At 44.2% G+C, this 23705-nt stretch overlaps 2 protein-coding genes and 1 long non-coding RNA gene across 7 annotated transcripts in view; 1 reads left to right on the forward strand and 2 right to left on the reverse strand.

Moving 5' to 3' along the window:
* Positions 1-148: 148 nt before the first annotated feature.
* Pip4k2c (phosphatidylinositol-5-phosphate 4-kinase type 2 gamma) lies at positions 149-11591 on the reverse strand. Of its 3 annotated transcripts, XM_027926287.2 has the most exons (11): positions 11326-11391; positions 10763-10859; positions 8628-8725; positions 7564-7660; positions 7100-7243; positions 4204-4350; positions 3980-4018; positions 3249-3362; positions 2617-2884; positions 2354-2457; positions 149-2184 (listed from the first exon to the last, which is right to left on the reverse strand). In XM_027926287.2, the coding sequence occupies exons 3-11, from the start codon at positions 8690-8692 to the stop codon at positions 2104-2106; spliced, it is 1059 nt and encodes a 352-aa protein (XP_027782088.1). In that variant the 5' UTR covers positions 8693-8725; positions 10763-10859; positions 11326-11391; the 3' UTR covers positions 149-2103. The 3 variants fall into 3 exon arrangements, with proteins under 3 accessions (XP_027782088.1, XP_027782074.1, XP_027782081.1); XM_027926273.2 differs by lacking the exon at positions 10763-10859 and having other exon boundaries at positions 11326-11591; XM_027926280.2 differs by lacking the exons at positions 3249-3362; positions 10763-10859 and having other exon boundaries at positions 11326-11591.
* On the forward strand, positions 11449-21555 carry LOC114085235 (uncharacterized). Its single transcript, XR_003581442.3, has 3 exons — positions 11449-11534; positions 16793-16950; positions 21474-21555. It is a non-coding gene; the product is annotated as an uncharacterized lncRNA (long non-coding RNA).
* Kif5a (kinesin family member 5A) overlaps positions 19378-23705 on the reverse strand; it is a 31694-nt gene continuing 27366 nt past the window's right edge. For all 3 annotated transcript variants that reach the window (XM_027926222.2, XM_071609727.1, XM_027926216.2), the window contains 5 exons: positions 21510-21726; positions 21133-21286; positions 20549-20631; positions 19979-20006; positions 19378-19530 (listed from right to left, as the gene is read on the reverse strand). In XM_027926222.2, coding sequence (XP_027782023.1) covers positions 19452-19530; positions 19979-20006; positions 20549-20631; positions 21133-21286; positions 21510-21726 — 561 coding nt within the window. In that variant the 3' untranslated portion in view covers positions 19378-19451. The remainder of the gene's footprint in view (positions 19531-19978; positions 20007-20548; positions 20632-21132; positions 21287-21509; positions 21727-23705) is intronic.

Here is a 23705-nt window from a genome sequence, read left to right on the forward strand (position 1 = left end):
CACCTTTTAAGTTTATAGCCATATGAGAATCTTCATCTTTAGTTAGGGACCCAACACTTCCAAGACCAGAATTCCTCAGCTGGGTCTTTGCACTCCTAAGCATTGGATTCGTCAGAAAGGGGAAATACAAAGCATTTCTGTGAAGGAATCTGGATTGAATAATTTATTTTCTGTGTTGTGATAGTAATGGAAGTAAATACACAGGATTTTATTTTATTAATTAAAACAAAAAAGACAAAAAACAGAAGCAACAAAGGAAGACCGTAATGCCCATGATACATCAGTCTCATGGTCAGAAAAACCAGTTTTGTTTTGTTTTCCTTGAAGTGCTGGGAATTGAACCCAGGGCCTCCCACATGCTAGGCAAGCACCCTACCACTGAGCTGAACCTTGAACATGCTAGGCAAGCACTCTACCGCCACCCCCCACCCCAAAATCCAGTTGTAAAGAGCAACAGCTGCTGGTGTCATGGAGTTTTATTGCATTCAACAGGGGAAAAGTAGATGGTAAGAATGAAAAAGATCCAGCAGGCCCCTGAAAAGAAGATATTATAGGGGATCCAATCCCTAACTGGGGACGACTCCTCCTGCTACCTTCTTTGGAAAAAAGATGAAAGCAAAGAGAGAGCTTCTCACATATGACCTCATGACTTCTTGTGAGATTGATCATCCCAGCCAGATGCTGAGAAAAGCAGCTTTGCATCCCCACAGACCAGCTGCTGGTACCTAGCTTTACAAGGAGAATAGAGGATAGCAAGTCAAATGGGTGCCTTGGTCCCAAAGGCGTTCGGGGGAAGGGGAGAAAAATCCATCTCTTCTCATCAGGGTCCTCTACATTCTGAAAATATCATGTGTCAAACTCAGCTATCTTTGGAGGGGACTGGGTGACTTGAGTTATGGCTCTGACTCTTCTCTGGGGGTGGAGAGTGAAGATGACAAAGAAGGCCATCTGTCCCCTAGGAGACACAGTAGCAGTATAAGACAGAATAGAAGAGAACAGAATAATAAAGCCAACTGGAAAAATTGTGAAAGGGCAGGGGAAGGAAGTATGCTAGATGCACACATCTAGAGAGACGGGGAGGTCCCCACACTTGAGACCTCCATCCTCTTGAAATGACCAGAATTGACCCAGGTAGAGATATTCCTTTGTACTGGAAATAAACATTGGGGATAGCTAGGCAGGAAGAAAAGAAACTTAACATGGGAATAAACCTTACATTACATCCCATTATCCCAGCCTTCAGAATTGGCCACATACCCTCTGTAGGGTTCCAGCCCTAGGAAAGGCCATGTACTGGGATAGCACAGCAGTAGTCAAAACACCTTCACCCAAACCTGAACACTTCTGCACATCTCCGGCTCCTGTGACAGAAGTGCGGATGGATGGAGGTGGAAATACAGGGGGAGAAGAAACTGGAGAGTAGTCAATCCTTGACAGAGACTCTCCAATTCCCTGCATAGTCACAAAAGTCCTCTTAGGTCCTGCCTCTGTGAGGTGCCAGTCTCCTGACTACTCCCCACCCTACTTCCATGTGTCAGATTGGCCATTTTCCATCATGTGTGTGCAGGCCTGCACTCACATCTGTAGATTCTGAAAGTCCTCCATCCCAGGGCCTACCAGGAGGGAAGCATGCCACAGTGAGTTCTATAAAGTTAACAGCAACATTCAGACACTCTTAGTTCATCCCAAAAGCAAAGTGCATCCAGGGTAGTTGCTTGAGCCAGGTCCATTTGTCCAGTCAGGTTCTGAGGATGGCAAACAACCCCCTGCCCCCAGCTCCTCCTATTTTATAGAAACAACAGGATATTTTACAAAGCTCAAGGCACTTGGGAGAAAGTCAACAATACCTCTCTAATGAAGCAAGAGGGCTTTTTGTGGGGAGGGAGAGAGGGGAAAAAATGGATAAAGGGGAGAAAGAACAATGTATTTCTGGGGGCCAGGATGAACCTGGAATGGAGTTATATAGATGGAAGGAGCCTGCAGCCTGAATTTAGCAAAGGAGGAAGAGAAGTAGTGGCCAGAATATCCACAGTTCCCCCAAGCCTCTCAGAAGCCCACCACCTTTTGAGTAAAGCAGCAATCACCACAGAGTCAGGCAGGCTCTTAGGCAAAGATGTTGGTAATAAAATCCAGGAATCGCTTCGCATACTGCTCTGGATGGACAGTAGAGATCTCTGCCCCTGCCTGTGAGAGGAGATGTGGATCAGTGTGTCAGTCCAAACCACCACCTTCCCCATTCCCTGTCCCCTCAACCCATCCTAGCCCATTTTTCTCCCTTTGCCATTCTAGACATAAGCAGCTCTCTTCCCAAAGAATAATCATTACAGGATAGGAAAGGCTTTGGGAAACTCACCCCATGTTTGACAGTTTTGGCTGCATGAGCTGCTTTTTTCTTGGCATCATATTGTGTCAGGATGTCAATGAGGCCCATGAAATATACCTCCTTCTGGGGGGCGCCTAGGGAGAGACCAACAATGAAAAGTTATAGTCCCAATTCCCTTTCCCAGGAACTAGTCAGTTTTGTTCTGAAAAGCTAATCTCTCCACCCACCTCCCTAGTCTCTGTCCCCAGTGACAATCCTCCCTCTTCACCCTCAAAATTTCCAGTATCTCTCACCCTCAGCACTCCGGATGGCATAGACATCGATGAAGGACTCAAACTCTCCAGGGCCCAAGGGCCGATGGGAATGAATGTAGCCTCCAATACCCTCAGGGGAAGTACCATAGGAGCCCACCAGAGCAGGAGGTCCAGTCAGGTTACAGTCCCCATCCCACTCTGACTCATCTTCCCGTATGGACCCTTCCTCCTCTGGTTCAGAGCCCCGGATGATGTCGTGGATGCCCAGCAGAAGGCTGTAGTCCATGATCTTCAGCTGCACTAGAAACTGAGACCCATTGACAAATCAGACACCCCAGATCTCCCTCCCCACTTCCAGGTACCACCCTTACCAACTCTTCTCTTTCTGGGGCCCTTTTAGGGAAAGGAAGAGTAAAAATTGAGGCTGGGGTGTACTACTACCCTGTAGTACCTAAATATTTTGAAATCTAAGATCACCTTTTTATTCATTCCAGGCACCCCCTCCACAGGTCACCTCTAGATTATGTAACTGTCTCACATCCAACCCCGCTACATGCAGAGGACCCAAAGAATAAGGAGAAAGGGGGAGCTCTCTCATATTGTAAATGGAAGAGACAATTAAAGGGGGGAAAAAAAGGAACAAAGGCATTTCAAAGCACCCCAATTATCACCTCCACATCTCTCTTTAGCTTCTCCAGAAATACTTTCTTCTCCTCCTCACCAATATACACTTTCTGGTTCTTATTGAGGAAGTCTATATCCTTAAGGGTAGGCAATTCCTTAACCTAAAATAGGGAAAAAGATATCTTGGGGTCTCATCCCCAGGGCTTGAAGAATCCTATCTCCAGGACTCTATCTTCACCTCAGTGGCCTCGAGAAGAGAGCTCCTATGTTCACTGACTTCACACTGATGCTTTCCTAGGCTGTCACTCAGCTGTACCTCACATCACAGCTTATTGTTTTGTTTTGCAGTGCTGAGGATTGAACCTAGGATTTATGCATGCTAGGCAAGTGCTCTACCACTATAACATCAGCTCACACCCCACCACTTTCAGTCAATACCCTCTATGCTGAATTTTCTTCCTCCTTCAGCAGGTAGCTACTTGAATACAAGCACCCATAATAGGAGATTAAAGGGTGAGCACTTAGTACTCTTAAAGCCTGGCACCCTCCCGCCCATCCCCAAATCTTCTATGTGGAATAACCCATGCCAATGACAATTCAGTTGTCCTTCTTTCCCTTCCCAAACGATCCCTGGAACAGTCAAAGTTCACATCTCTCTTCCTTTCGGTGATTTAAACATCTGGTGATCACCATCTGTTATGGAGAATGGCCTCTTCATCTAAGAAGATCCCTTTCATTCACCCCCATCCTTCACCCTATCACCTAAAATGAGGTTCACCTTTTCCTTATCGCTGGCTTCCCGGGATACTAGGGAACCCTGTGGAGAGACCCAAAGACCAAGTCAGCAGAAGTGGCTAAAAGAACAGAACCCAGCACCTAAGATGAGTACTCAAATCCACAGCCTTCTTTCCTGTAAAAGGAATCATCCAATATCCTCCCAGTCCCTTCCCCATTCTCAGGCCACCAGGATACTCCCCTAAATCCTAGCTAACATGTCCTTACCTTGAGGTCATACTTTCTGTGCACAGGAAGACGGTGGCTAAACATATTGCGCATCACAAGCATGTAGCTGTCTTCGTTGTCCACGCTGACTCGGTACATCCCCAAGAACTGAGGCAGCAGTGTGTTGCCATGGCACTTTACAATGTACTAGGGTGGGAGGGGATGAAGAATAAAGACAGACTGAGTAGCAGACACACAAATAGCCCAGGGATGGGAATCCAAACACTACCCTTCTAGGATGGGGCAGAAAACTTCAAGTAGAGAGGTTATAAGAAGATCAAAAGTTTTGGGTGCTTCCCCAAACTGCCCAAAACAGGTTCTGAATCCCCATCTCCACTGATTTCTTCCATGTGTATAATGACTCTTAATTGTTGTGGGGATAGGGGTATGGTAGTAGAGATTTAATCCAGGAGTGCTCTACCATGAAGTTACACTCCCAGCCATTTTTTAACTTTTATTTTGAGACAGGGTCTAAGTTTCCAGGGTCTTGTTGATCCTCCTGCCTTCCTAATGTCTCTTAATTTTAAATTGCCTTCTCTCATTTGACCTGTATCATTCTTTGAAATGTGGAAGGCCAGGTTTTCTTATCCTTGTTTTAGGACCTCCTAAAGGCAAGTAGTCACAGAATCAGGATTAGAATTTACATCTGCTTATCAATGAAATTATTCCTAGGCCACTGTTTCTTGGTGGGCTAAATTCCTGTAGTATAAATGCCTACATGATGACCTGTAATTGAATTCTTTTTTTTAATATTTATTTTTTAGTTATTGTTGGACACAATACCTTTATTTTATTTATTTATTTTTATGTGGTGCTGAGGATTGAACCTAGGGCCTCGCACATGTTAGGCAAGCGCTCTGTCGCTGAGCTACAACCACAGCCCTGTAATTGGATTCTTTTTTTTTTTTTTTTTTAATATTTCTTAGATATAGATGGACATAACACCTTCATTTCATTTATTTACTTTTTGTGGTGCTAAGGATCAAACCCAGGGCCTCATGCATGTTAGGTGAGCACTCTGCCACTGAGCCACAACTCCAGCCCTGTAATTGGATTCTTAAAAAAAATTTCATTTTTCAGGGCTGGAGCAACAGCTCAGTGGTACAGCATTTGACTAACATACTTGAGGCCTTGAATTTGATCTCAACACTGCAAAAAACAAACGTACAAAAGACAAAACAAACAACTCCTCTTTCAATGTTTACCATCTCTGTTTTTTTTTTTTTTCAGAAAGAGAGAGAGAGAATTTTTTAATATTTATTTTTTAGTTTTCGGCGGACACAACATCTCTGTTTGTATGTGGTGCTGAGGATCGAACCCGGGCCGCACGCATGCCAGGAGAGCGTGCTACCGTTTGAGCCACATCCCCAGCCCATCTCTGTTTTTTTTTTTTGTTGTTGTTTTTTGTTTTTAGTAAGTTGAGGAGCATTTATGCTTTAAAAATTTTTTTTTGTAGTTATATATGAACAGAATACCTTTATTATTATTATTTTTTTTAAATTTTATGTGATGCTGAGGATCAAACCCAGTGCCTCATGCATGTTAGGCAAGTGCTCTGCAACTAAGCTACAGCTCCTGCCCCCCATCTCTCAGTTTTGCTGCCTACTTCTCTTCAAAGCAAACTTTCACAGAAAAGTGATTAACAATCAGACCATTTCCTACATCTCATTGACATATCAAATCACTGAACTTGAATTTAGACCTTCATTTCCCTCTCTGAGATCTCCCCCAAATCCCTCAGTTGTCATATCCAATAGGTATTCTAATCATTGTTATGTTCCAATGGTGTGGCACCCAATTTTGTTGACCAGTCTCTCCTTAAATTGCTCTTCAGTCTCAGCTTCCACTGTACCACTCTTCTGATTCTGTTCCTCTGTCTTCAAATCCTTTATGGAATGTACTGGGGAATAAATAATGAAAAGTGCCCATCTACTCTGAGCCTCCTTAGGTTCTATCTTCAACCTTCTTCTCATCTTACTCCACACATTTTCCTTCAATAATCTTACCTATATTTCTAAGTGATTTTAGGTGGTAACAAGTGATTTTGATGATCACTTACTCATGTACAACTTCCAAACTATACTTTTAGCCTACTCTTCTTTCCTGAATTCTATACTGGTATCCCAGCCACTGACTGGACATCTGTAGCTGAATGAACTGTAGAAATCTAAACCTCATCATGTCCAAATCAGAACTATCTTCCTCCAAAAACCTGTTCCTTTTTCTGTTTCCCAGTTCTTGGTAAATTGAAGTCCTAAAATTTGGAGGCTCCTTTGCCTTAACTCCCACAATCTTACCAGAGATCTTCCTTAGCCACTTCTGCTGACTTGGTCTTTGGGTCTCTCCACAGGGTTCCCTAGTGTCCCAAAAAGCCAGCCATAAGGGATAAAGTAAGGGATGGAAGGTGGGGTGAAAAGATCTTCTTAGGATGAAGCAGGTTTTAGATTGTAAATACCAAATGGGAAGGGACATATAAAATTCTTCTGCTGTTAGGTTAAACACAAATAGGTATGCCTTTTCTTTTTTTTTTTTTTAACTCCTATTTTTCTTTTTTTTTTTTAAACTTGCTATTGGGGATTGAACCTGGGGGTCATTCTACCACTGAGCTACATCCCAACCCTTTCTGTTTTTGAGATAGGGTCTCCCTAAATTGCTGAGGCTGACCTTGAACTTGCAATCCTCCTGCCTCAGCCTCCATGAGTCACTGGGATTACAGGCGTGCACCACTGTGTCCAGCTTAAATTCCTAGTTTTCAAAAACATGATATCAAGTGCTTCTGGGGGAGATACTTTGTAGGGGGAAAAAGGGATAGGAAGTCTCTATGTGCTCTGGCAGCTGAGTTATGAATGAGTAGGGAGGAGGAGGAAGATAAAATGGAGCTGGAGAGAGGCCTGACCTGGTGGTAGTTGGAAAGGTTGCTATGCATGTCAGCAATGTCTTCACTGGATACTTCCTTGATGACTAGAGTCCGATCATAGGAGATAAGAAAACGGCCATCGCTCCCTTCACTTTCACTTGGGGGGCTTCGGGTAAGGGACACCTGGAAACAAAAGAATAGGCTAGAGGCTCTTCCTCACATTTTACGTGGAGATACAAATCTTAGGATAATGGCCACCCAAATGCTTCTGAAAGTGAATAAAACCCTTAAATTGAACATATAATTTTTAATGTACCTATATTTTTCCCCAAAGACAGCTTCATTAAATTAGCTTCATTAGCTTTCATTAGATTTTTAAAAGATGTCTATGACCACTAAAAGATAAAGAATCATATTTGCTGAGGCTTTCCTTTTACCAAACATAACTCTCCCAAGGACTCCCAGTTGCTAGGGTTTACCCTCATTCCATAATATGTTCTCACCAAGTAATCCTGGTCATCAATGCCAAATCGATCACGAAGGTTCCTGAAGACTTGGGGACAATACTCCTTGAACTTGAAATGACTGGGCAGATTTTCTCTGTTAATATGAGTTTTCAAGATAAGACAACAAAGTGTCAATATCACTTTGCATTTATATAAGGCTTGGAAGTTTATAAAGCACCTTTACACTTTTTGGGAAGATGAGATATCGGGGATTGAACCCAGAGGTGCTTAAGACTAGCCACATCCCCAGCCAGTTTTATATTTTATTTTGAGACAGGGTCTTGCTAAGCTGCTTAGAGCCTTGCTGAGTTACTGAGGCTGGCTTTGAACTTATGATCCTTCTGCCTCAGCCTCCCAAGCCACTGGGATTACAGGCATGCACCAATGAGCCCAGCTGCTCATTTGATTCTCATAAAACCCCATAAGGTACTTTAAAGATACAGTGTTCCATTTTAGAGAAGGGGAAATTGTGTCTCAAGTTAATTGACTGACCTGCCCAAGTCACAAGGCTAGTAAGTAGTATAAGTAGATCAAGGATCTACTGTCCATCCAAATAGGAGCATTCCCCCAATCTCAAGCAAGTTAAAGACATTCTAAAGTTGGAATTGTTTTGAAAAGTATCTTCTAATAAAAGGGTGCTAAAGTACTTCTTTCAAGGAATCCCTATTTGAAGCTAATGGTAATGCATCTGAATACATTTACTCTATGCAACTTCCAGGCTAAAAGAGAAATAACACTGGTAAATACAAGTATGAAGGCAATATTAGAAATTATTTTAATATTTTTTCCCCACCAAACTGAATTTCTGCATTGAGAAGGATATTAGATTATACATTTGTGTGTGTGTGTGTGTGTGTGTGTGTGTTTGGTGCTGGGGATTGAATCCAGGGTCTCATACATGCTAAGCAAGTACTCTATCACTGAGCCACATCCCCATCCCCTAGACCATACAACTTGTAAGTTGACTTCTAAATCTAAAACAATTTAACTCCCTGAATCTTTAAAAAATTATTATTTTTCTAAGAGATTGCCATAAGAAGGGCAAGGATTCCTCCACTTACCTGTGGAAAAGATGATTATTAACCTTGATCTTGGAACTAGCTTTAAAGTCATCTGGCAGCAGCATCACTGGGGGAGGCACCTGGCTGAGCTCATTGATCTGATAAGTCAAAACATGAATAGCGAGGCAGCAAGTAAGGGTATGGAGAGCACTTATATACTGTGTCTGGGCGGGAGTCAGGAAAGGGCAACTCAAACCTTTTTCCTTTAAAAACACTGGCTGTACATAATCTTGAAGTGAGAAAAACGTATCTAATCCATTCTGCTGCCCAAGAAGCAATCCTCACACTCCCTCCCCCATGGAACTTCATGCTCACAACAGGAATTTTATATTAGGCAAACCCTGTAAGCAACTTAGGACTATTTTTAAAGCTGTGAGAAATTCTAGAAAAAAAAATCTGCAGACTCAAGACAAAGTTACATGTGTTCCATTAAAAAAAAAAAAACAACATTTTTTAAAGCACACAGTTAATGGGACTCTTGAGGAGATCAAAAGTGGCAAGAAAATGAAATGTACATATTCTATAAAAGGTATCTCCTTTAAAACAAGACAGTCCTTCCAGAGCACTCTGACCCAGTTCTCTGCAGCAGGTGCCCACCTGCCTAAGTATAAGGTAAAGCAGCTGATCTCAGAGGGAATGCCGGCCCTCAGAGAATATGAGTCCATTAGGTGTCTATTCCTTAAAGTTAAGCCAATACACCACCCAAAAGATGCAAGCATCACATGCTGTCCTTTACTCCCAGGATCTGCAGCCTGCTAGAGTAGATAGGGAGCTCCTATATTTAAGAATCCCAAGGAGATGTGCTTTCTACTTGGTGTTGCTTACAGCACCTTTTATTTGCCTTTAGTAGTGCATGTACCACATGACTCTTAACATCAGTTTATGTAAGTACATCCCTCAAGACTGTGAGCATTTCAAGGCAGGACCTGTCCTTATCATGTACATTTCTCAAGTGCCTAGCTAGCACAATGACCCTCATTTAGACCAAATACTATCACTCCAGCCAGCAATGGGGATATGTGTGTGTGTATTTATTTATTCCTGAGTTAGTACAATCTCTAGGCTCAGGGTGGGTAGGTTTTCTGAAATCCCATACCTCTGGAAGGGAAAGGAAAGTTGTGAAACTGAATAAATAAATGCCTTGCTTGATCATTTGAGAAAGGTTGAATTGTGGTTTAACCTAAATCCCACACACTGAAATGCATGTAACTCCTCCCATTCTCAGTAGAAAAGGAGGACAGAACATATTCCTCTAGGAAAAAAAGTCACTTGAGATTCCCAGCCTAAAATTTAGATATAGCGTTTCCTGCCCCCTCCTCACCACCTGCTAAGCACGCTGAATCACCACTAAGGCATATGTTCAAGGAATTTCTCCATTCCAGACACCTGAAGTAGATGTATGTTGGCTGGAGGTTTCGGTGCTAGAGCTGAAGTTTATATATCTAAAGAAGCTGAGGCAGGTCTTACATGTAATCCCCCCAATCCTTACCAAAGGAAAAGCCTTCCTGTTAAGCTTCCCACAGGGATGGATGAGTCAACTGGAAGGGACACATGGAGAGGCAGCCCTTCCTCCATCAGCCTTGCCCATACCAAGTGCCTTAGACTAGATACTTGATAATAACACATGACCACTCCGCAAGCTGCAAATGCAAAAGGGGGTCAAATGACCCCAAATGATACTCTAAACTACAAATCAAAAATGTGATTAAAAACTGCATTCATCTGCACCCCCTTCCACCTCCACAAGTCTGCCTTGACTATAACAATTCAAGGAAGTTGACTACTAAAATATTCCCTGCCACATTAAGATCACTGCATCCCTCCCACTCCAGATCTGAGGGAAAGGGAGCAGCCCAGCTATAGGCCTCCCAGGAGAGATATACTAGCCTTCTTGGCATCCTCCTGACTCCCTGGTCATACCCTTTAGAGCAGTTTCCTCCTTCTAAAGTTCACCAACAGTTGGTGTCTCTGGGACCAGAGCTCCTCAGCCTTTTCTTTGTACAAGAATAAGTCCCACTTACACAGAATACCATCACTCCAGTCAGCAGTGGGAATGCAATTAAGACCAAATGCATACATACATAAAGTACTGAGTACAACCTCTAGGCTCAGGGTGGGGCTCAGAAATGCTGTACCTCTGGAAGGGAAAGGAAGGGACAAGCAGGATTAGAAGGTCCAAAAAACCTGGAGCTTTCCCCCAGACAACCAAGGCTCCAAAGTCAAGGACTGAAGCTAGAAAGCAAGGTGGAAAGGAAAGTGAATAATCTCCTTCACCCAGCTACTCCACCCCTCCTCCACACCCTTCCACACACCAAGACCTCACCACCAACAACCCAAAGAACCACTCCCCTAATGTCCCTCCTGCAGGAGCTGATCAGGGCCAGTTTCCGTAGCCTGGGGTTGAGACTGGACTTGGTGTAAGAAGCCAGGGAAGAGGAAGCTGGATTTCAGGTGGGGAAGGTGGAACTCTAGGGGAGGAGTAAAGGGCGGAGCGGGAAGACTAAATCAGCAACCCGAAGATGACCTGGGGGTACAACTGGGGGTTGTTGAGCAGGGGTCTGGGCAGCCCGGGCGCAGGGGGTGGGGGAGGTGGAAATGGCAATGCGGGGCTGGGAATGCTGGAGCAAGGAAAACAGAGACACCCCAAGGCGCGGGAGGGACTTTTGCCAGGGTTTTGAGGGCTAGGACTGGTTCTCACCGAGTGGGCTACGCCCCACAGGAACACGCCCACCAGCGGGTCGGCAGCCCGGAACACCTTCACCTTCTGCTGCACGAAATGCTTCTTCTTGGTTTTGGAGGCGAAGCCGAAACCCGGGCCTGGGCCCGCTGCTGCCGCTGGTGCGGCGGCTGGCGGGACCGAAGACGCCATAGTCTCCCGCGCACCCGACCGAGTACAAGCAGGAGCCGGTAGGGATCCCAGCACCCGACCCCGGAAGCTGTGCTCACCTGCGCCGCTATCACGTGACCGGAGGCTGGACCGCAGGCGCGCGAGTGGGGCGGGGCGGAGTGGCTCCGCCCCCTGTGTCTGCTTGCCTAACGCCCGCGAGGTGGGTGGGCTCACCTGACGCCTGGCCTGCATGCGGGAACTCAGGGTCTCAGATGCGGCCCGCCAGGAGGCTGAAGTGTGTCCTGTTCCGGCTTGATTTACTCCCAGGTCGGGAACTTATTCGCTGAAAAGTCACCGCCGTCCAGCTTTGCCCAGTTTCTAATGAGTAACCTCCAGTCTGAGGCTAACGCGAAAGCGTTTCCTTACCAAATAGGAATTGGGTAGGAGCCAGAATGGGAAATCCAGAATTGTTACAGTGGCCTCAAGCTTTTTAAAATTCGCCCATTCATTCATCTATTCAACAAATATTTATTGGTCACTTACTTGTACCCAAGTAAGTGGGAGGCAGCCCTTCCTCCATCAGCCTTGCCCATACCAACTGCTTTACACTAGATAACTTGATAATATACATGACCACTCAGCAAGCTGCAAACACAAATGGGGGCCAAATTACCCCAAATGACACTCTAAGCTACAAATTTAAAAATGTGATAAAAAGTGCATTCATTTGCACCCCCTTCCCAGTACAGTTCTTTGGATTCATTCTCCTTAGATTGTAGAGGGAGATATGATAGTTCCCGCCCAAAAGGAGTTGGGAGTCTAATGTTACTAGCTGGCCAGGGAGATAGTTGGCAACATTCAAGATAAGTGCTGCACTAGAGTTTTGAAAGACAAAATGCTAATGACAGAAGGAGGACAGTGGAACTGGCAGGGAAGCCTTGGAAGAGAATGGAGACTCTGTGCTGGGTATGGGAAAGCTGGATAAAGTTCAGAACTAGGGGTTAAAATGCTCTCAAAGAACGGTGTAAAAAACCTGGAGATGAGAAAGAAATAATGTGTTTCTGAGAGATGTAGGTATAAGGTAGAACTAGAATTTGATAACTAGTTGGAAGAAGCAAGACTTAAGGTTAGGGAGGGTAGGCACTGAAGATCCTTCAAGTAGTTTTAATCTGTTGAATGTGCTTTTTAGAAGGACCATTCAGGCATCATTCTGGAGGGTGACTGGAGTGTTGCAAAAGTTTATATACAGATGGTGAACTAAAGCAGTGGCTGTTGGGTTGGGAGAAGGGGATGTAATTTTTTTTCTTCCAGGTACTGGGGATCGAACCCAGGGGCACTTTGCCACTGAGCCCTTTTTAATTTTTATTTTGAGATAGAGTCTCACTAAATTGTGAAGGCTGGCTTCCAACTTGGGATCCTCTTCCTATCTGAGCCTCCTGTGTCCCTGGGATTACAAGCATGCACCACTGCACCCAGCAAATGGGAGACAATTTAAAGATTTTTTTTTTTCAAAGAGAGAGGAGAGAGAAAGAGAGAGAGAGAGAATTTTTTAGTATTTATTTTTCAGTTTTTGGTGGACACAACATCTTTATTTTTATGTGGTGCTGAGGATCGAACCCCGTGCCCCGCGCATGCCAGGTGAGCAAGTTACCCCTTGAGCCACATCCCCAGCCCTAACCATATAGTTTGATGTTGATTTTGAAAATTCATAATGGATATGGGGTTTGGGGGAAAAGGGAGACATTGAGGGTGAGTCCCAGGCTTCTGGGTAAGACAAGGAGAGATGGTAGTGAAAAAGAGCAGTGTAAGGGAGACAAGTTTAGTTTGGAATATGTATGAGCACCTGAGAGCAACTGGACAGACATATGGGCCCAGAGTTCAGGAAAGTGGTCTGTGTTAGGGATACAGATTTATGAATTGTGGAAGTCTGTGGACATGTATGACATCTCCCCAAAACAGCAAAGAAAGAACCAAGGGCTGAACTTTGGGATAGAGCAAGCATTTACAGGTGTGTGCCATTGCCACACTGCCACTACAAGCCAGGCGCAGTGGCACACACCTGTAATCCCTGCAACTTGGGAGGCTGAGGGCAGGAAGATCACAATTTCAAAGCCAGCCTCAGTAATTTAGTGAGGCCCTAAGCAACTCAGGGAGACTCTGAGTTATAAAATATAAAAAGGGCTAGGGATGTGGCTCCATGGTACAGTGCCCCTGGGTTCAATCCCTGGTACCAAAATAATAATAAAAAATAAAATAAGAAGGGGGTTGGGGATGTAGCTCAATGATAAAATGCCCTGGGTTCAATCCCTAATATCAAAAAAAAAAAAAAAGGAAGGAGTGGAGAACACAGAGAGGTGAAGCAGACAAAAGACTGAGAAATGCCTGTTTTATGTGGTAAGAGGTAAGCTTTGGAAAAGTAGTTTGGGCAGAACAAGAGCCAGATCAAGATGGGCTAAGGAATGACTGAGAGGTGAGGAAGTGGGGATGGGAAATTGGTACTGTTTCTGGAAATTTGGGGAGTCTGTTATAGAGAAGCACACAGCAAAGTATGGACTCATAGTGGGGAGAGACCTTATAAGGAAAAATGATGTTATTGAAGAAGATGCAAATGACTCAAGCCTGCAACACTTTTGCAGGGAGTGAGGTGGGGGTGTGGGTACCAGGAACTATGTGCTCTACCACTGAACTAGTTTCAGATTTTTTTTTTTTTTTTAATTTTGGGACAGGGTTACCCAAGCTGGTCTTGAATTTGTGATCCTTCCACCTCAGCCTTCAGAGCTGCTAGGATTACAGGTGTGTGCCACCATATCAGGCCACTTTTAGTTATACTGAGGTTCTAAGTAAATAATCTCAAGAATCAAGTAACTAGGGGCTAGGAATATAGTTCAGTGTTAGAGCACTTGCCAAGAGACAAGAGCAAAGATATGCAAAAGCCCCTAGCATCCTACAGTAAGGGAGAATTAAGTATCTAGAAGAGATTTACTTCAGAAAAAGGAGATTCATCACTTGTCATAAGGGAGAATGAAAGGACATATCGCGATATAATTTTGTCTGTGGTGGTTGAATTTCATGCTTGATCACATTATTTTTTTTTAAGTAGAAGATAAAGTTGTCTGGGGGTGGTAGGCAGGAGATATTGAGATGTGAGGGTTTAAGCCAGTTGCTCTGGAGGACAGGAAAGGGAACTGAGCAGGGAAGCACAGGAGGAATACAGAGCAGCACTGAAGGTCCAGGTGTATTTGTAGCTCTTCATATTTAGTTGCCCATCCCCACCCCCAGTACTAGGGATTGAACCCAGAACTTCATACACTCTAAGTAAGTGTTCTACCACTGAGCTACATTCAGTGGTATGTATGTGGCCCTTTGTTTTACTTTTGAGTCAGGGTCTTACTAAGTTGCTGAGGCTGGCCTAGAACTTGCGGTCCTCCTGCCTCGGCCTCCCAGTTGCTAGGATTACAGGTGTGCACCACCCCACCCAGCTTGCTCCAGTTTTTTGATTATATATTTTTCTCCATCTCAGAAGCTTTGATTGATGAGCAGAGAAAATAGTGGTAGATAATGTTGGAACAGAATTGAGCTGTTAGCAGGGGAGGAATAATGACACATTGGTGGGGGGAAGGAATTGACTCTGGAACTAAGATGGTGGGGTCTGGGTAAAAGATTAAGAGAATTTTTTTGTTAAAAATTATAACCATCCTAGATATCCACCAACCTAGATATCTGGAATACTTGACAAACTATAGGATAATATATGAAAAATTATGTGGTTTTTCTTTTAGAATTGAACTCAGGGGCACTTAACCACTGAGCCACATCTCCAGCCCTTTTTAAAAATATTTTATTAGAGACAGGGTCTTACTGAGTTGCTTAAGGCTTTGATAAGTTGCTGAGGCTGAGTTTGAACTCCTGATCTTCCTGCCTCAGCCTCCTGAGTCTCTGGGATAACAGGCATGCGCCACCATGCCCAGCAATTATATATGTGTGGGGCTTTTTTTGGGGGGGGTACCTGGGATTGAATTCAGGGGCACTCAACCACTGAGCCACATCCTCAGCCCTATTTTGTATTTTATTCACAGATAGGGTCTCTTGAGTGGCTTAGCACCTTGCTTTTGCTGAGGCAGGCTTTGAACTTGAAATCCTCCTGTCTCAGCCTCCCAAGCTGCTGGGATTACAGGCGTGTACCACTGCGCCTGGTTTATAAATGTTTTAATGAGGTAAGTCAGTATACGCTGACATGAAAATATTTCTAGGATTTGTCAATTGATGTGAATATGTAGAAAAACATCTGGAAGGAAATATACCATGCTGTTAAATGCCATTATATGCAACAGTGATAGAGAAGAGTGATAAAGAAGATTTGCAACAACACATGGAGTCATCATTGAATTTATTTTATTTTAAAGGTATCTATGTACACTGAGTAAATACACACTGGGGTTTGTGCAATTTGGTTTGTTTTCCACACTGGCATGCAACATTTTGGCAGATGTGAGTGGGCAAGCCAGGTACCCCTTGTGATGAGCCTGGCTGTCTGTAAGGGATGTGGTGAATGTAGGGAACAGGAAGAGGCGGAGGAGGATACAGTGTGAAGCTTCTGGTGAAAGTTGTGCATGTGTTCTTATCTGTGTAAGTGAATTATATTTCCCTTACATCTTGCTAAAGAGAAGGCTGCTCCCCTGTGTCACCTCTCTTTTTATCTGCCCTACACCTTCACATCTTTTTAAAGTGTGTTCTTTTAAAGAATCATTTGGTAGCAAAATTACATAAAATCCCCTCGATTCTAAGGTTTCCTGCTGGCAAATACTAAGTCCACGGGTGTTCTGGTAACTTCCTTCCTCTCTGACTGGGTCTGGGACAGCATGGCTCATCTACCTTACCCCATTTACCCCATCCCTCTTTTCTATGAGTTATAGGTTTGGTGTAGGGAATCCAGATTGTACCCCCTTCTTCAGAGCAGTGGTTTTCAAACCACTCTATAGAACCCTTGGGATCTCTTAGGGCTCTTCCAGGGCTCTTCAACTAATGAAGCATTTTCCACCAAAAAGAAAAAGAAAGAGAAAAAAAAAATGCAAACTACCCAGGTCTGCATTATTTCCCTTCCCATCCCCCTTTATTTTTATTTATTAATTAATTTATTTATTTGTAGTGCTGGAAATTGAACCTAGAGCTTTGCACATGCTAGGCAAGCTCTACCACTGAGCTATACCCCTAGTCTATGTTATTTTTTTACATTGGAGTTCTACATAAGATTTATTTTGAAAAGTGTTTGAAAATCACCAGTTTGTATTTATTTCAGACCCCTCTGATTTTGTCCTTAACTGCTAAAATTGCTCAACAGGTAAAGGGAGCAAGGACTCTTTCCTTTGAAGGACTCACAAGCCCCTGTATCCTGTATTTACCAGCTGGCAATCATGCTGAACCTCTTTCCCAACTTAGAAAAAGCCAGATGATGGGCATCCCTGATGCTGAAGGTTCCTATCTTCCATCCATAAAAAGGTAAAATTATCTGGACTCCAGACTTCACTTCTTGGTTTGGGCTGACTAGTGACCTTCATCCCAAAAGTTACCTGAAAAAATACCTTAGCACCATGTGGAAGGAAAGGATAATCTGGAACTCAAGAACCATCTTCTTAACTGTGGGAGAGGGGGCACATGGGCTCAGAATGGCTGGGGGAAGAGCCCTGGGTCAAGCCCCCAGGCTCTGCCACCTCTGGAAAATCTGCCCTGCCCCTTTCCCTAAAGTGCACTTTATACCACATAGGGACATTATAGAAGGAACTCTTTGTGGGGAACAACTTATACTGGAGGAAAGCCAGGCTCCAGTTTGAAATGAAGGCATCTGAAACAGCTATTTTGCCAATGAACTGGAAGCCCCCAAACCAAAAGGTAGAGATGGGAAGAACTTGTAGCCCAATATGGGAAAAAGGAATCCAGCTCATCGCTTCAACCTGAGGACACTGTGATGCAAATCACTTAGCAATTTTCCACCCTGTTCAATCCTCAAACCCAAGGAATCAGTCATTCTGACTATACTTGCCCATAACTATCACCACAGAAAGATGAGCAGCTATTTGACAGACTGTGGGGAAGGGATCTGCCTCCTCAATTTTTAAAAAAAATTTGTTTTTTAGTTGTAGATGGACACAATACCTTTATTTTATTTATTTTTACGTGGTACTGAGGATCGAACCCAGGGCCTTGCACGTGCTAGGCAAGCACTCTACCACTGAGCCATAACCCCAGCTCGCCTCCTCAATTTTTGAGAATATTTTTAACTTTGAGTTATGGTCATCAGGGGTAGAGAGTATCAAAAGGGGTTTGGACAAGTATAGGAAAGGTTCCTTGGCAAGCCATGGTCTCCATTTGGGAAAAATAGAGGGAGGCAAAAGGCAGACTTTGTAGGACAGAGGTAAACATCTGGAATCTCTTAATTTAGGTGAGGGCAATATTAAGAAAATTATATGTAGAATTTAGCAGCCCTTCCATTTAACCCTCCCCTGTGCTATCCATAAAAGAGAAGGGAGGAAGAGCCTATTTCTCTGTCGTCTTAGGATGCTAAGACATTCTTCTGCTTAAGGCTTTATATGTACGTGTATGTGTGAGTAGTGTGTGAATGTGTGTGTATGTGTGCATGCACACATGTGTTTGTGAGAGAAAAGGATCACAGCCCTCTAGCTCCCATTTCTCATTTTATCATCTCTATGTTCTCTGCTCAGTGACTAACACCACTCAGTGTGAGACGAGTATATGAGAAAGAAGAAAACATTCCCCCGCCTCCCTATTGCCCCAAATAAGGAGGATAGACTATGCTTAGAAATTGCTAAATACATCATTAGATATTTAGAGAGTGGGACAGAGAGAAGAGAGACATAGCAGCAGCTTCCAATATATAGATACAGAGTACAAAGAGATACATAGTAAGTGAGAGAAGACATCAAACAGTACAGTCCAACAACAGGGGTTGGGAGGGGAGTTAGTATCAGAGACCACAGGTTTGCAGCATGCTGAGAGAAGAGGCCTCAGTCCCTCTTAGAAACTGGGGAAGAAAGAGAAAGAGTATGTGAGAAACCAGCCTGCAGCCCAGCAGCTGTGGAGGAACAGGTGACATTTGTACATACTTTGGTTTATAGTACAGTTCCTTTAATAACAATTATCCAAGCATTCTCCAGCCCCTGCTTCACCACCCTGGACCCTCTCTAAGTCCTCCTTCCCTGTTCCTACGTCTCCACTTTTCATGTCTATGTGTGCCTAGCATGCTATCCTGGAAAACCCCTAGAGAGGATTCAGCTTTGACACAGCCCAGGAAGAAACTGGCCATGTTCTCTCATTTCTAGTTCTGTAAGGATCCAAATGGATGACAAAACTGTATCCTAGTGCCCAGTTCTGGGCCATAAAGCAACTGGATAAGAAGCCTGGTGATACACAAAAACCAGGAAGGTGCCTATGCTAGAGACAGGGTCAGATTTATGGGACATTTTTAAAGATTTTTGGTAGTATGTGTAGATATGAGGAGATGTCATGGGTGTGGGAGTAAATCAAACATTGCCTTTACTGAAGATGTCTTAGTTTAGAAAATCTCTTTCCATCCAAGATTACTTTAGAGTGGAGGTAGAGGGAGGATTGAGATGATCTCCGAAGATTGCCTATTATCTAAGATCTGTGACCAGTGGGGGCTCTACATGGACAGCAGTCCTTGCTCATCTCATCTTCTGACATGCAGCAATGACCCCTAGTGGCATAAAACAGTACTGTGGATGCTGTTATAGCCAAAGGAAAAAGCATTCAGTACCAGCGAGGTCAGTGTTCATACCACACAAAGCAGCTGGGCTGATGTAGCCCCAGCAGGGGAAAGCAGGAGTTGAGAGGTCACTATATAGCAAATGTTTTGAGATGGTTAAAGAAATAAAAGGAGAACTAGAGTCTGTGGACAAGAAAGGAAGCCATCTGAGGCCAGTGCTACCTGAAAGTGCAGGTTATATAGCCATTGGTGTGGGAGGTTAGCTGGCTGCCGTCTCTTGGTGGAGAGGGAAGAGCTTCGCCTGGTCCTCAGCCTCATAGCCGCAGGGCAGGTCACTCCTGGGGGAATAGAGACAACACAGTCAGCTCCATATAAATGAAAGTATTCCTGTTGTGGCCAGTTCTCTGATAGCATTCCTGTGAGATATTGGCAAGGGCAGGTCTACTCAGACTTTACAGGAACACAGGGAAAAGCAGGGCCAGAGATATGTAAATGACTTGCCCAAGGTCACAAAGTTCCCATTGGTGGGAGAGACCACATCATCAGATGTCCACAGCCCCATAACTAGCGTGTGGAGAGGCCATAGAAGGGACTAGAAGAGGGCAGTGTTCTGCACTGAGGTAAGAGGAATGCCTGGGATCTCCCCAACATCCAGGACAAGAATGATCCTCACTTCCTCCTCCCTCCCCTCAAGGCTCCAGAGAAGCTCTAAGTAGGGCAGAGGGAAGTTTAGTAATTTCTTCTGGTGCCATTCAGAGAACCCAAGGGTAGTGGGGCCTGGCATACCTATTGTCGTTGATATCTGTGGCATTTCCTGAACAGATCAGCATTGAGAACACAGGGTTAAAAGAAGAAGAAAGGATACTGGGTATTAGGAATGGTCTCCCCAGACTCTCTCCCATCCTAACCCCTTAGAGGAAAAGGTAAATTAGGGCATTCTATCCTCAGCCACCCCAAACTGCACCATTATTTTTGTTTGAGAAGAGAAGGGGACAGGTGGGAAAGGTGGAGATAGGCACAGTTAATAATAGGAGGAATCCACTTCTAAGAAAGAACTGAAATCTGAAGAGGTGTGTGTGTGTGTGTGTGTGTGTGTGTGCGTGCGCGCGCGTACACACACAGGTGCGTTTGTGTACACATATATATATTTTTGGTAATGCTAGGGATTGAACCCAAAACCTCATGCATGCTAAGCAGGCAAGCGCTCTTACCACTGAGCTACATCTCCAGTCATATGTATCTTTTTATTTAACACCCAACACATGAGAAAGGTTTAGTTAGTGTTCATTGTAAAATGGGGTAACTTACTTTTCTCATACCTTCAAAATTTCACTGGAGATTCCAAAGATCACTTACCATTGTCCATGTTGGCCTTCTGATAGGAAGCCAAGGGGCCACCAGAAGATGTGGCTCCACTGCTGGTACAGGAGTTAGCAAAGCTGGGTATAAGAGAGAGATGCACCCATTGAGTTGGCAACTACCCTCTACTATTCTTTTTTTTTTTTTTTAACTGAGCATTAAACCCAGAGATGCTTTACCACTGAGTTACATCCCCAGACCTTTTCATTTTTAATTTTTAGACAGGATCTTACTAAGTTGCTAAGGGTCTTGCTAAGTTGCTGAGGCTGGCCTCAAATTTGGGATCTTTCTGCCTCAGCCTCCCAAGTCATACCCTCCACTATTTGTGGATCACTAATCCACATTTACCCTCAGCCACAGAGCTACACAACCCTCCCACCTCCTGAGAACAGAGGACAATAAACAGAGCAGACAGAGAGGGCACAGTCCCACCTTCTAATACCTATGATTAGATTGAGAAATGTTTAGAAATAAAGATACTTAGGAAAATATTTTTCAACTAATAATTGGCCCAATCCCATGCTTTCCAGGGTTAAGAGAGCTTTAGTTTGAGACTCCAGCCCACATCCATGGTCACTCACTACACATCTGAGGTGGAACTAGGTGTGGCCTGCAGGTACAAATTCTGATAGTTCTGGAAGAGGCTGTTGGTATAACTGATGCACTCAGGGCTCCGGGTGCCATAGGGGTTGGTGGGAGAGGATGCTGGATAGTGGCCAGGCCGCACAGGTTTGGCTGTGAAGAGAGGAAATGACCATGAGGTTGCTGTTACCCTGGTTCCTGAAGTCATTTTGCTGGGGCTAAACCAAGTTGCTTGTAACATAATTCATCAGTTATTTCTTTTTGGGGGGTGGTCAAAGTTAGGGTCTAGAAACAATACTCTAGCTGCTTGGCACACAGGAATTTTCTGAATTTGCTTAAGGTTGTACTCCCAGCACTCATGATGACATCTACTCACCAATCTGGGCAGAATGGCCCCTCTTTCCAGAGCTCTTGTACCGAACAGCTTCCTTGATGCGGTCTACCTCCTGCTGGTACCGGCGCTTGTCCTTCATGGCGCCCTCCTTGGCCTCCTTCAGTGCACCCTCCAGGGCCTTAACTCTCTCAGCCGTAGCCCTAAGTCGTTTTTCCAATTTAGGAAGCTCACAACGCAGATCTGCATTGTCACGTACCAGCTGTGGGGTGAGCCAAAGGGAAGAGGCCAAAATAAAGGGGAGTGACCCAAAATTGAGTCACCCAGTGGTGTGTGGGGTGAGGGGTAGGGAAAGAGAATAAAGAAAAATAAAGAGTCAAAAAGCCTTATTCCCTTTATGTAATGTGCTATTCTATCCAGTTCTTTCCTTCATACATCATTTTCTAGGCAGCAAAACTTGGCATCTCTACTATGGCCCAGAACTCTGCCTAACCTGGAGAACTCCCCTCCACCATATCTCATAGTTTATGCCAGATCAACAGCTTCAGGGCTCCCATGGGGATGAGGTACCCCCTTCCCCAGAGATGGATGTGTGGGCATGCAAAAGGCAAGGCAGCAAGAACATGGCCACAGTCTGGAGAATGGGTGCAGGCAGTTGCAGTGCAGAGCAGGGGCATAAGCTGGAATTCAGGAGTCTCCACACACATTCATATACACATGGTGACCCATAGGAAGGAAAGAAAATGTTTGAGGTCTCACAAACATTTGTGCTTATTTCCTTCACGTTCAAGGACTTTCTGGGTTGTCCCTCCCCCCATTTAAATTAAGCTACACTGTGATAGCAACCACCTTGCAGCCAAAAAAGACTCCCTAATCCTTCCATACAGTGACTGGGGGCACTACAGACTGCTAAAGGAGCAGGGCCTTGTAGGATATCAGGCAAGTCGGCATAGCAGGGAACACTGAGAGTACCGGGGAAGAGCTAGAACCTTCCATGCAGCTTTAATATGGACAATTTAAGGATTATAATCAATGTTTTGTTGTGATAATATTTAGCTTAATTGGCACTATGGCTGTGGTCCTGGCGATTAAGATTCTGAGAAGTTTTTTACATCTTTTTTTTCTCAGTAGACTCTTGTCTATTGAGGTAGGATACTGTGGTAAGTTCTCTGTTCTTCAGGGGAGCAGTGTTTGATCTTTAGGACTTAGAAAAGAGGCAGAAGTGTCAATGAGGGAAAAGGAAATAGTCTCTAGTTTTTTCTTGTTTGTTTTGGGGAAGGGTATTAAGAAATTTAATATACATTTGGACAGAGAGGTAAAGTGAACACACAGGAATGAAATTAGAATGACAGAACTGATTAAAAATGTTTCCTGGCTATCCTTCAACTTTTCAATAATGTTGTTACATTGTTTTATAATAAGGTAAGGAAAGAAAGATGGTAGTAAAGTCCTCTGAAGACCCAAATAAAATCAATAAACCCAGCAGATTACCACTGAGCTGCAGGTTTGGAAATTCTTTACAAAAAAAGATATACTATTTACTATGTAAACTGGGCATCATACTGGAAAGAAAGAAGGCTAAGTTCTAGGCTAGTGAGAATATGAGTTAGCTAGAATTTTAAGGAGGATTTGGGGTGGGGTACTAGGGATTGAATCCAGGGAAGCTTTACTACTGAACTATTATCTCCAGCCCTTTTAATTTCTTAATTTTCAGACAGGGTCTCCCTAAATTGCCCAGGCTGGCTTTGAATTTGCAATCCTCCTGACAGCTTCCCCAATAGCTGGGATTACAGGTGCCACTGTGCCAGCCTTAAGGTAGATTTAAAAGGAAGAGAAGAAGTCTGTATTGGATTTCCAAGGGCTTTGCATATGCTAGGCAAGTGCTCTACCACTGAGCTATAGGCCAGCTACAGGGTTAGAGTTTCTTTTACAAATCAATTTGAAGAAGGCCCAGGAGACCTTGGAGGGTCTCCAGGCTCAGCTCCTTGTTACTAGTGCAGGTGCTCCTGCTGTGCACACACCAAACATTTCCTGTCCTGACTCCTCTGGACTGCCCTTTCACCTCCCCAGCCCATACCTTTGAAACCCAGTCTTCCACCTAAGGAACCGCAGCAAGAAGGAGGGGGACAGAGAGGCAGCAACTTAATACACAGGAGTTCTGACTGGCTCCAACCAGGGGCTGGTTGAGCCATCTTGAACACATCATTTAATGTCCTATATGCCTGCCTCGGGTCTATGTAG

The sequence above is a fragment of the Marmota flaviventris genome, chromosome 3 (genome assembly GCF_047511675.1).
Source record: "Marmota flaviventris isolate mMarFla1 chromosome 3, mMarFla1.hap1, whole genome shotgun sequence".
Taxonomy (NCBI): domain Eukaryota; kingdom Metazoa; phylum Chordata; class Mammalia; order Rodentia; family Sciuridae; genus Marmota; species Marmota flaviventris.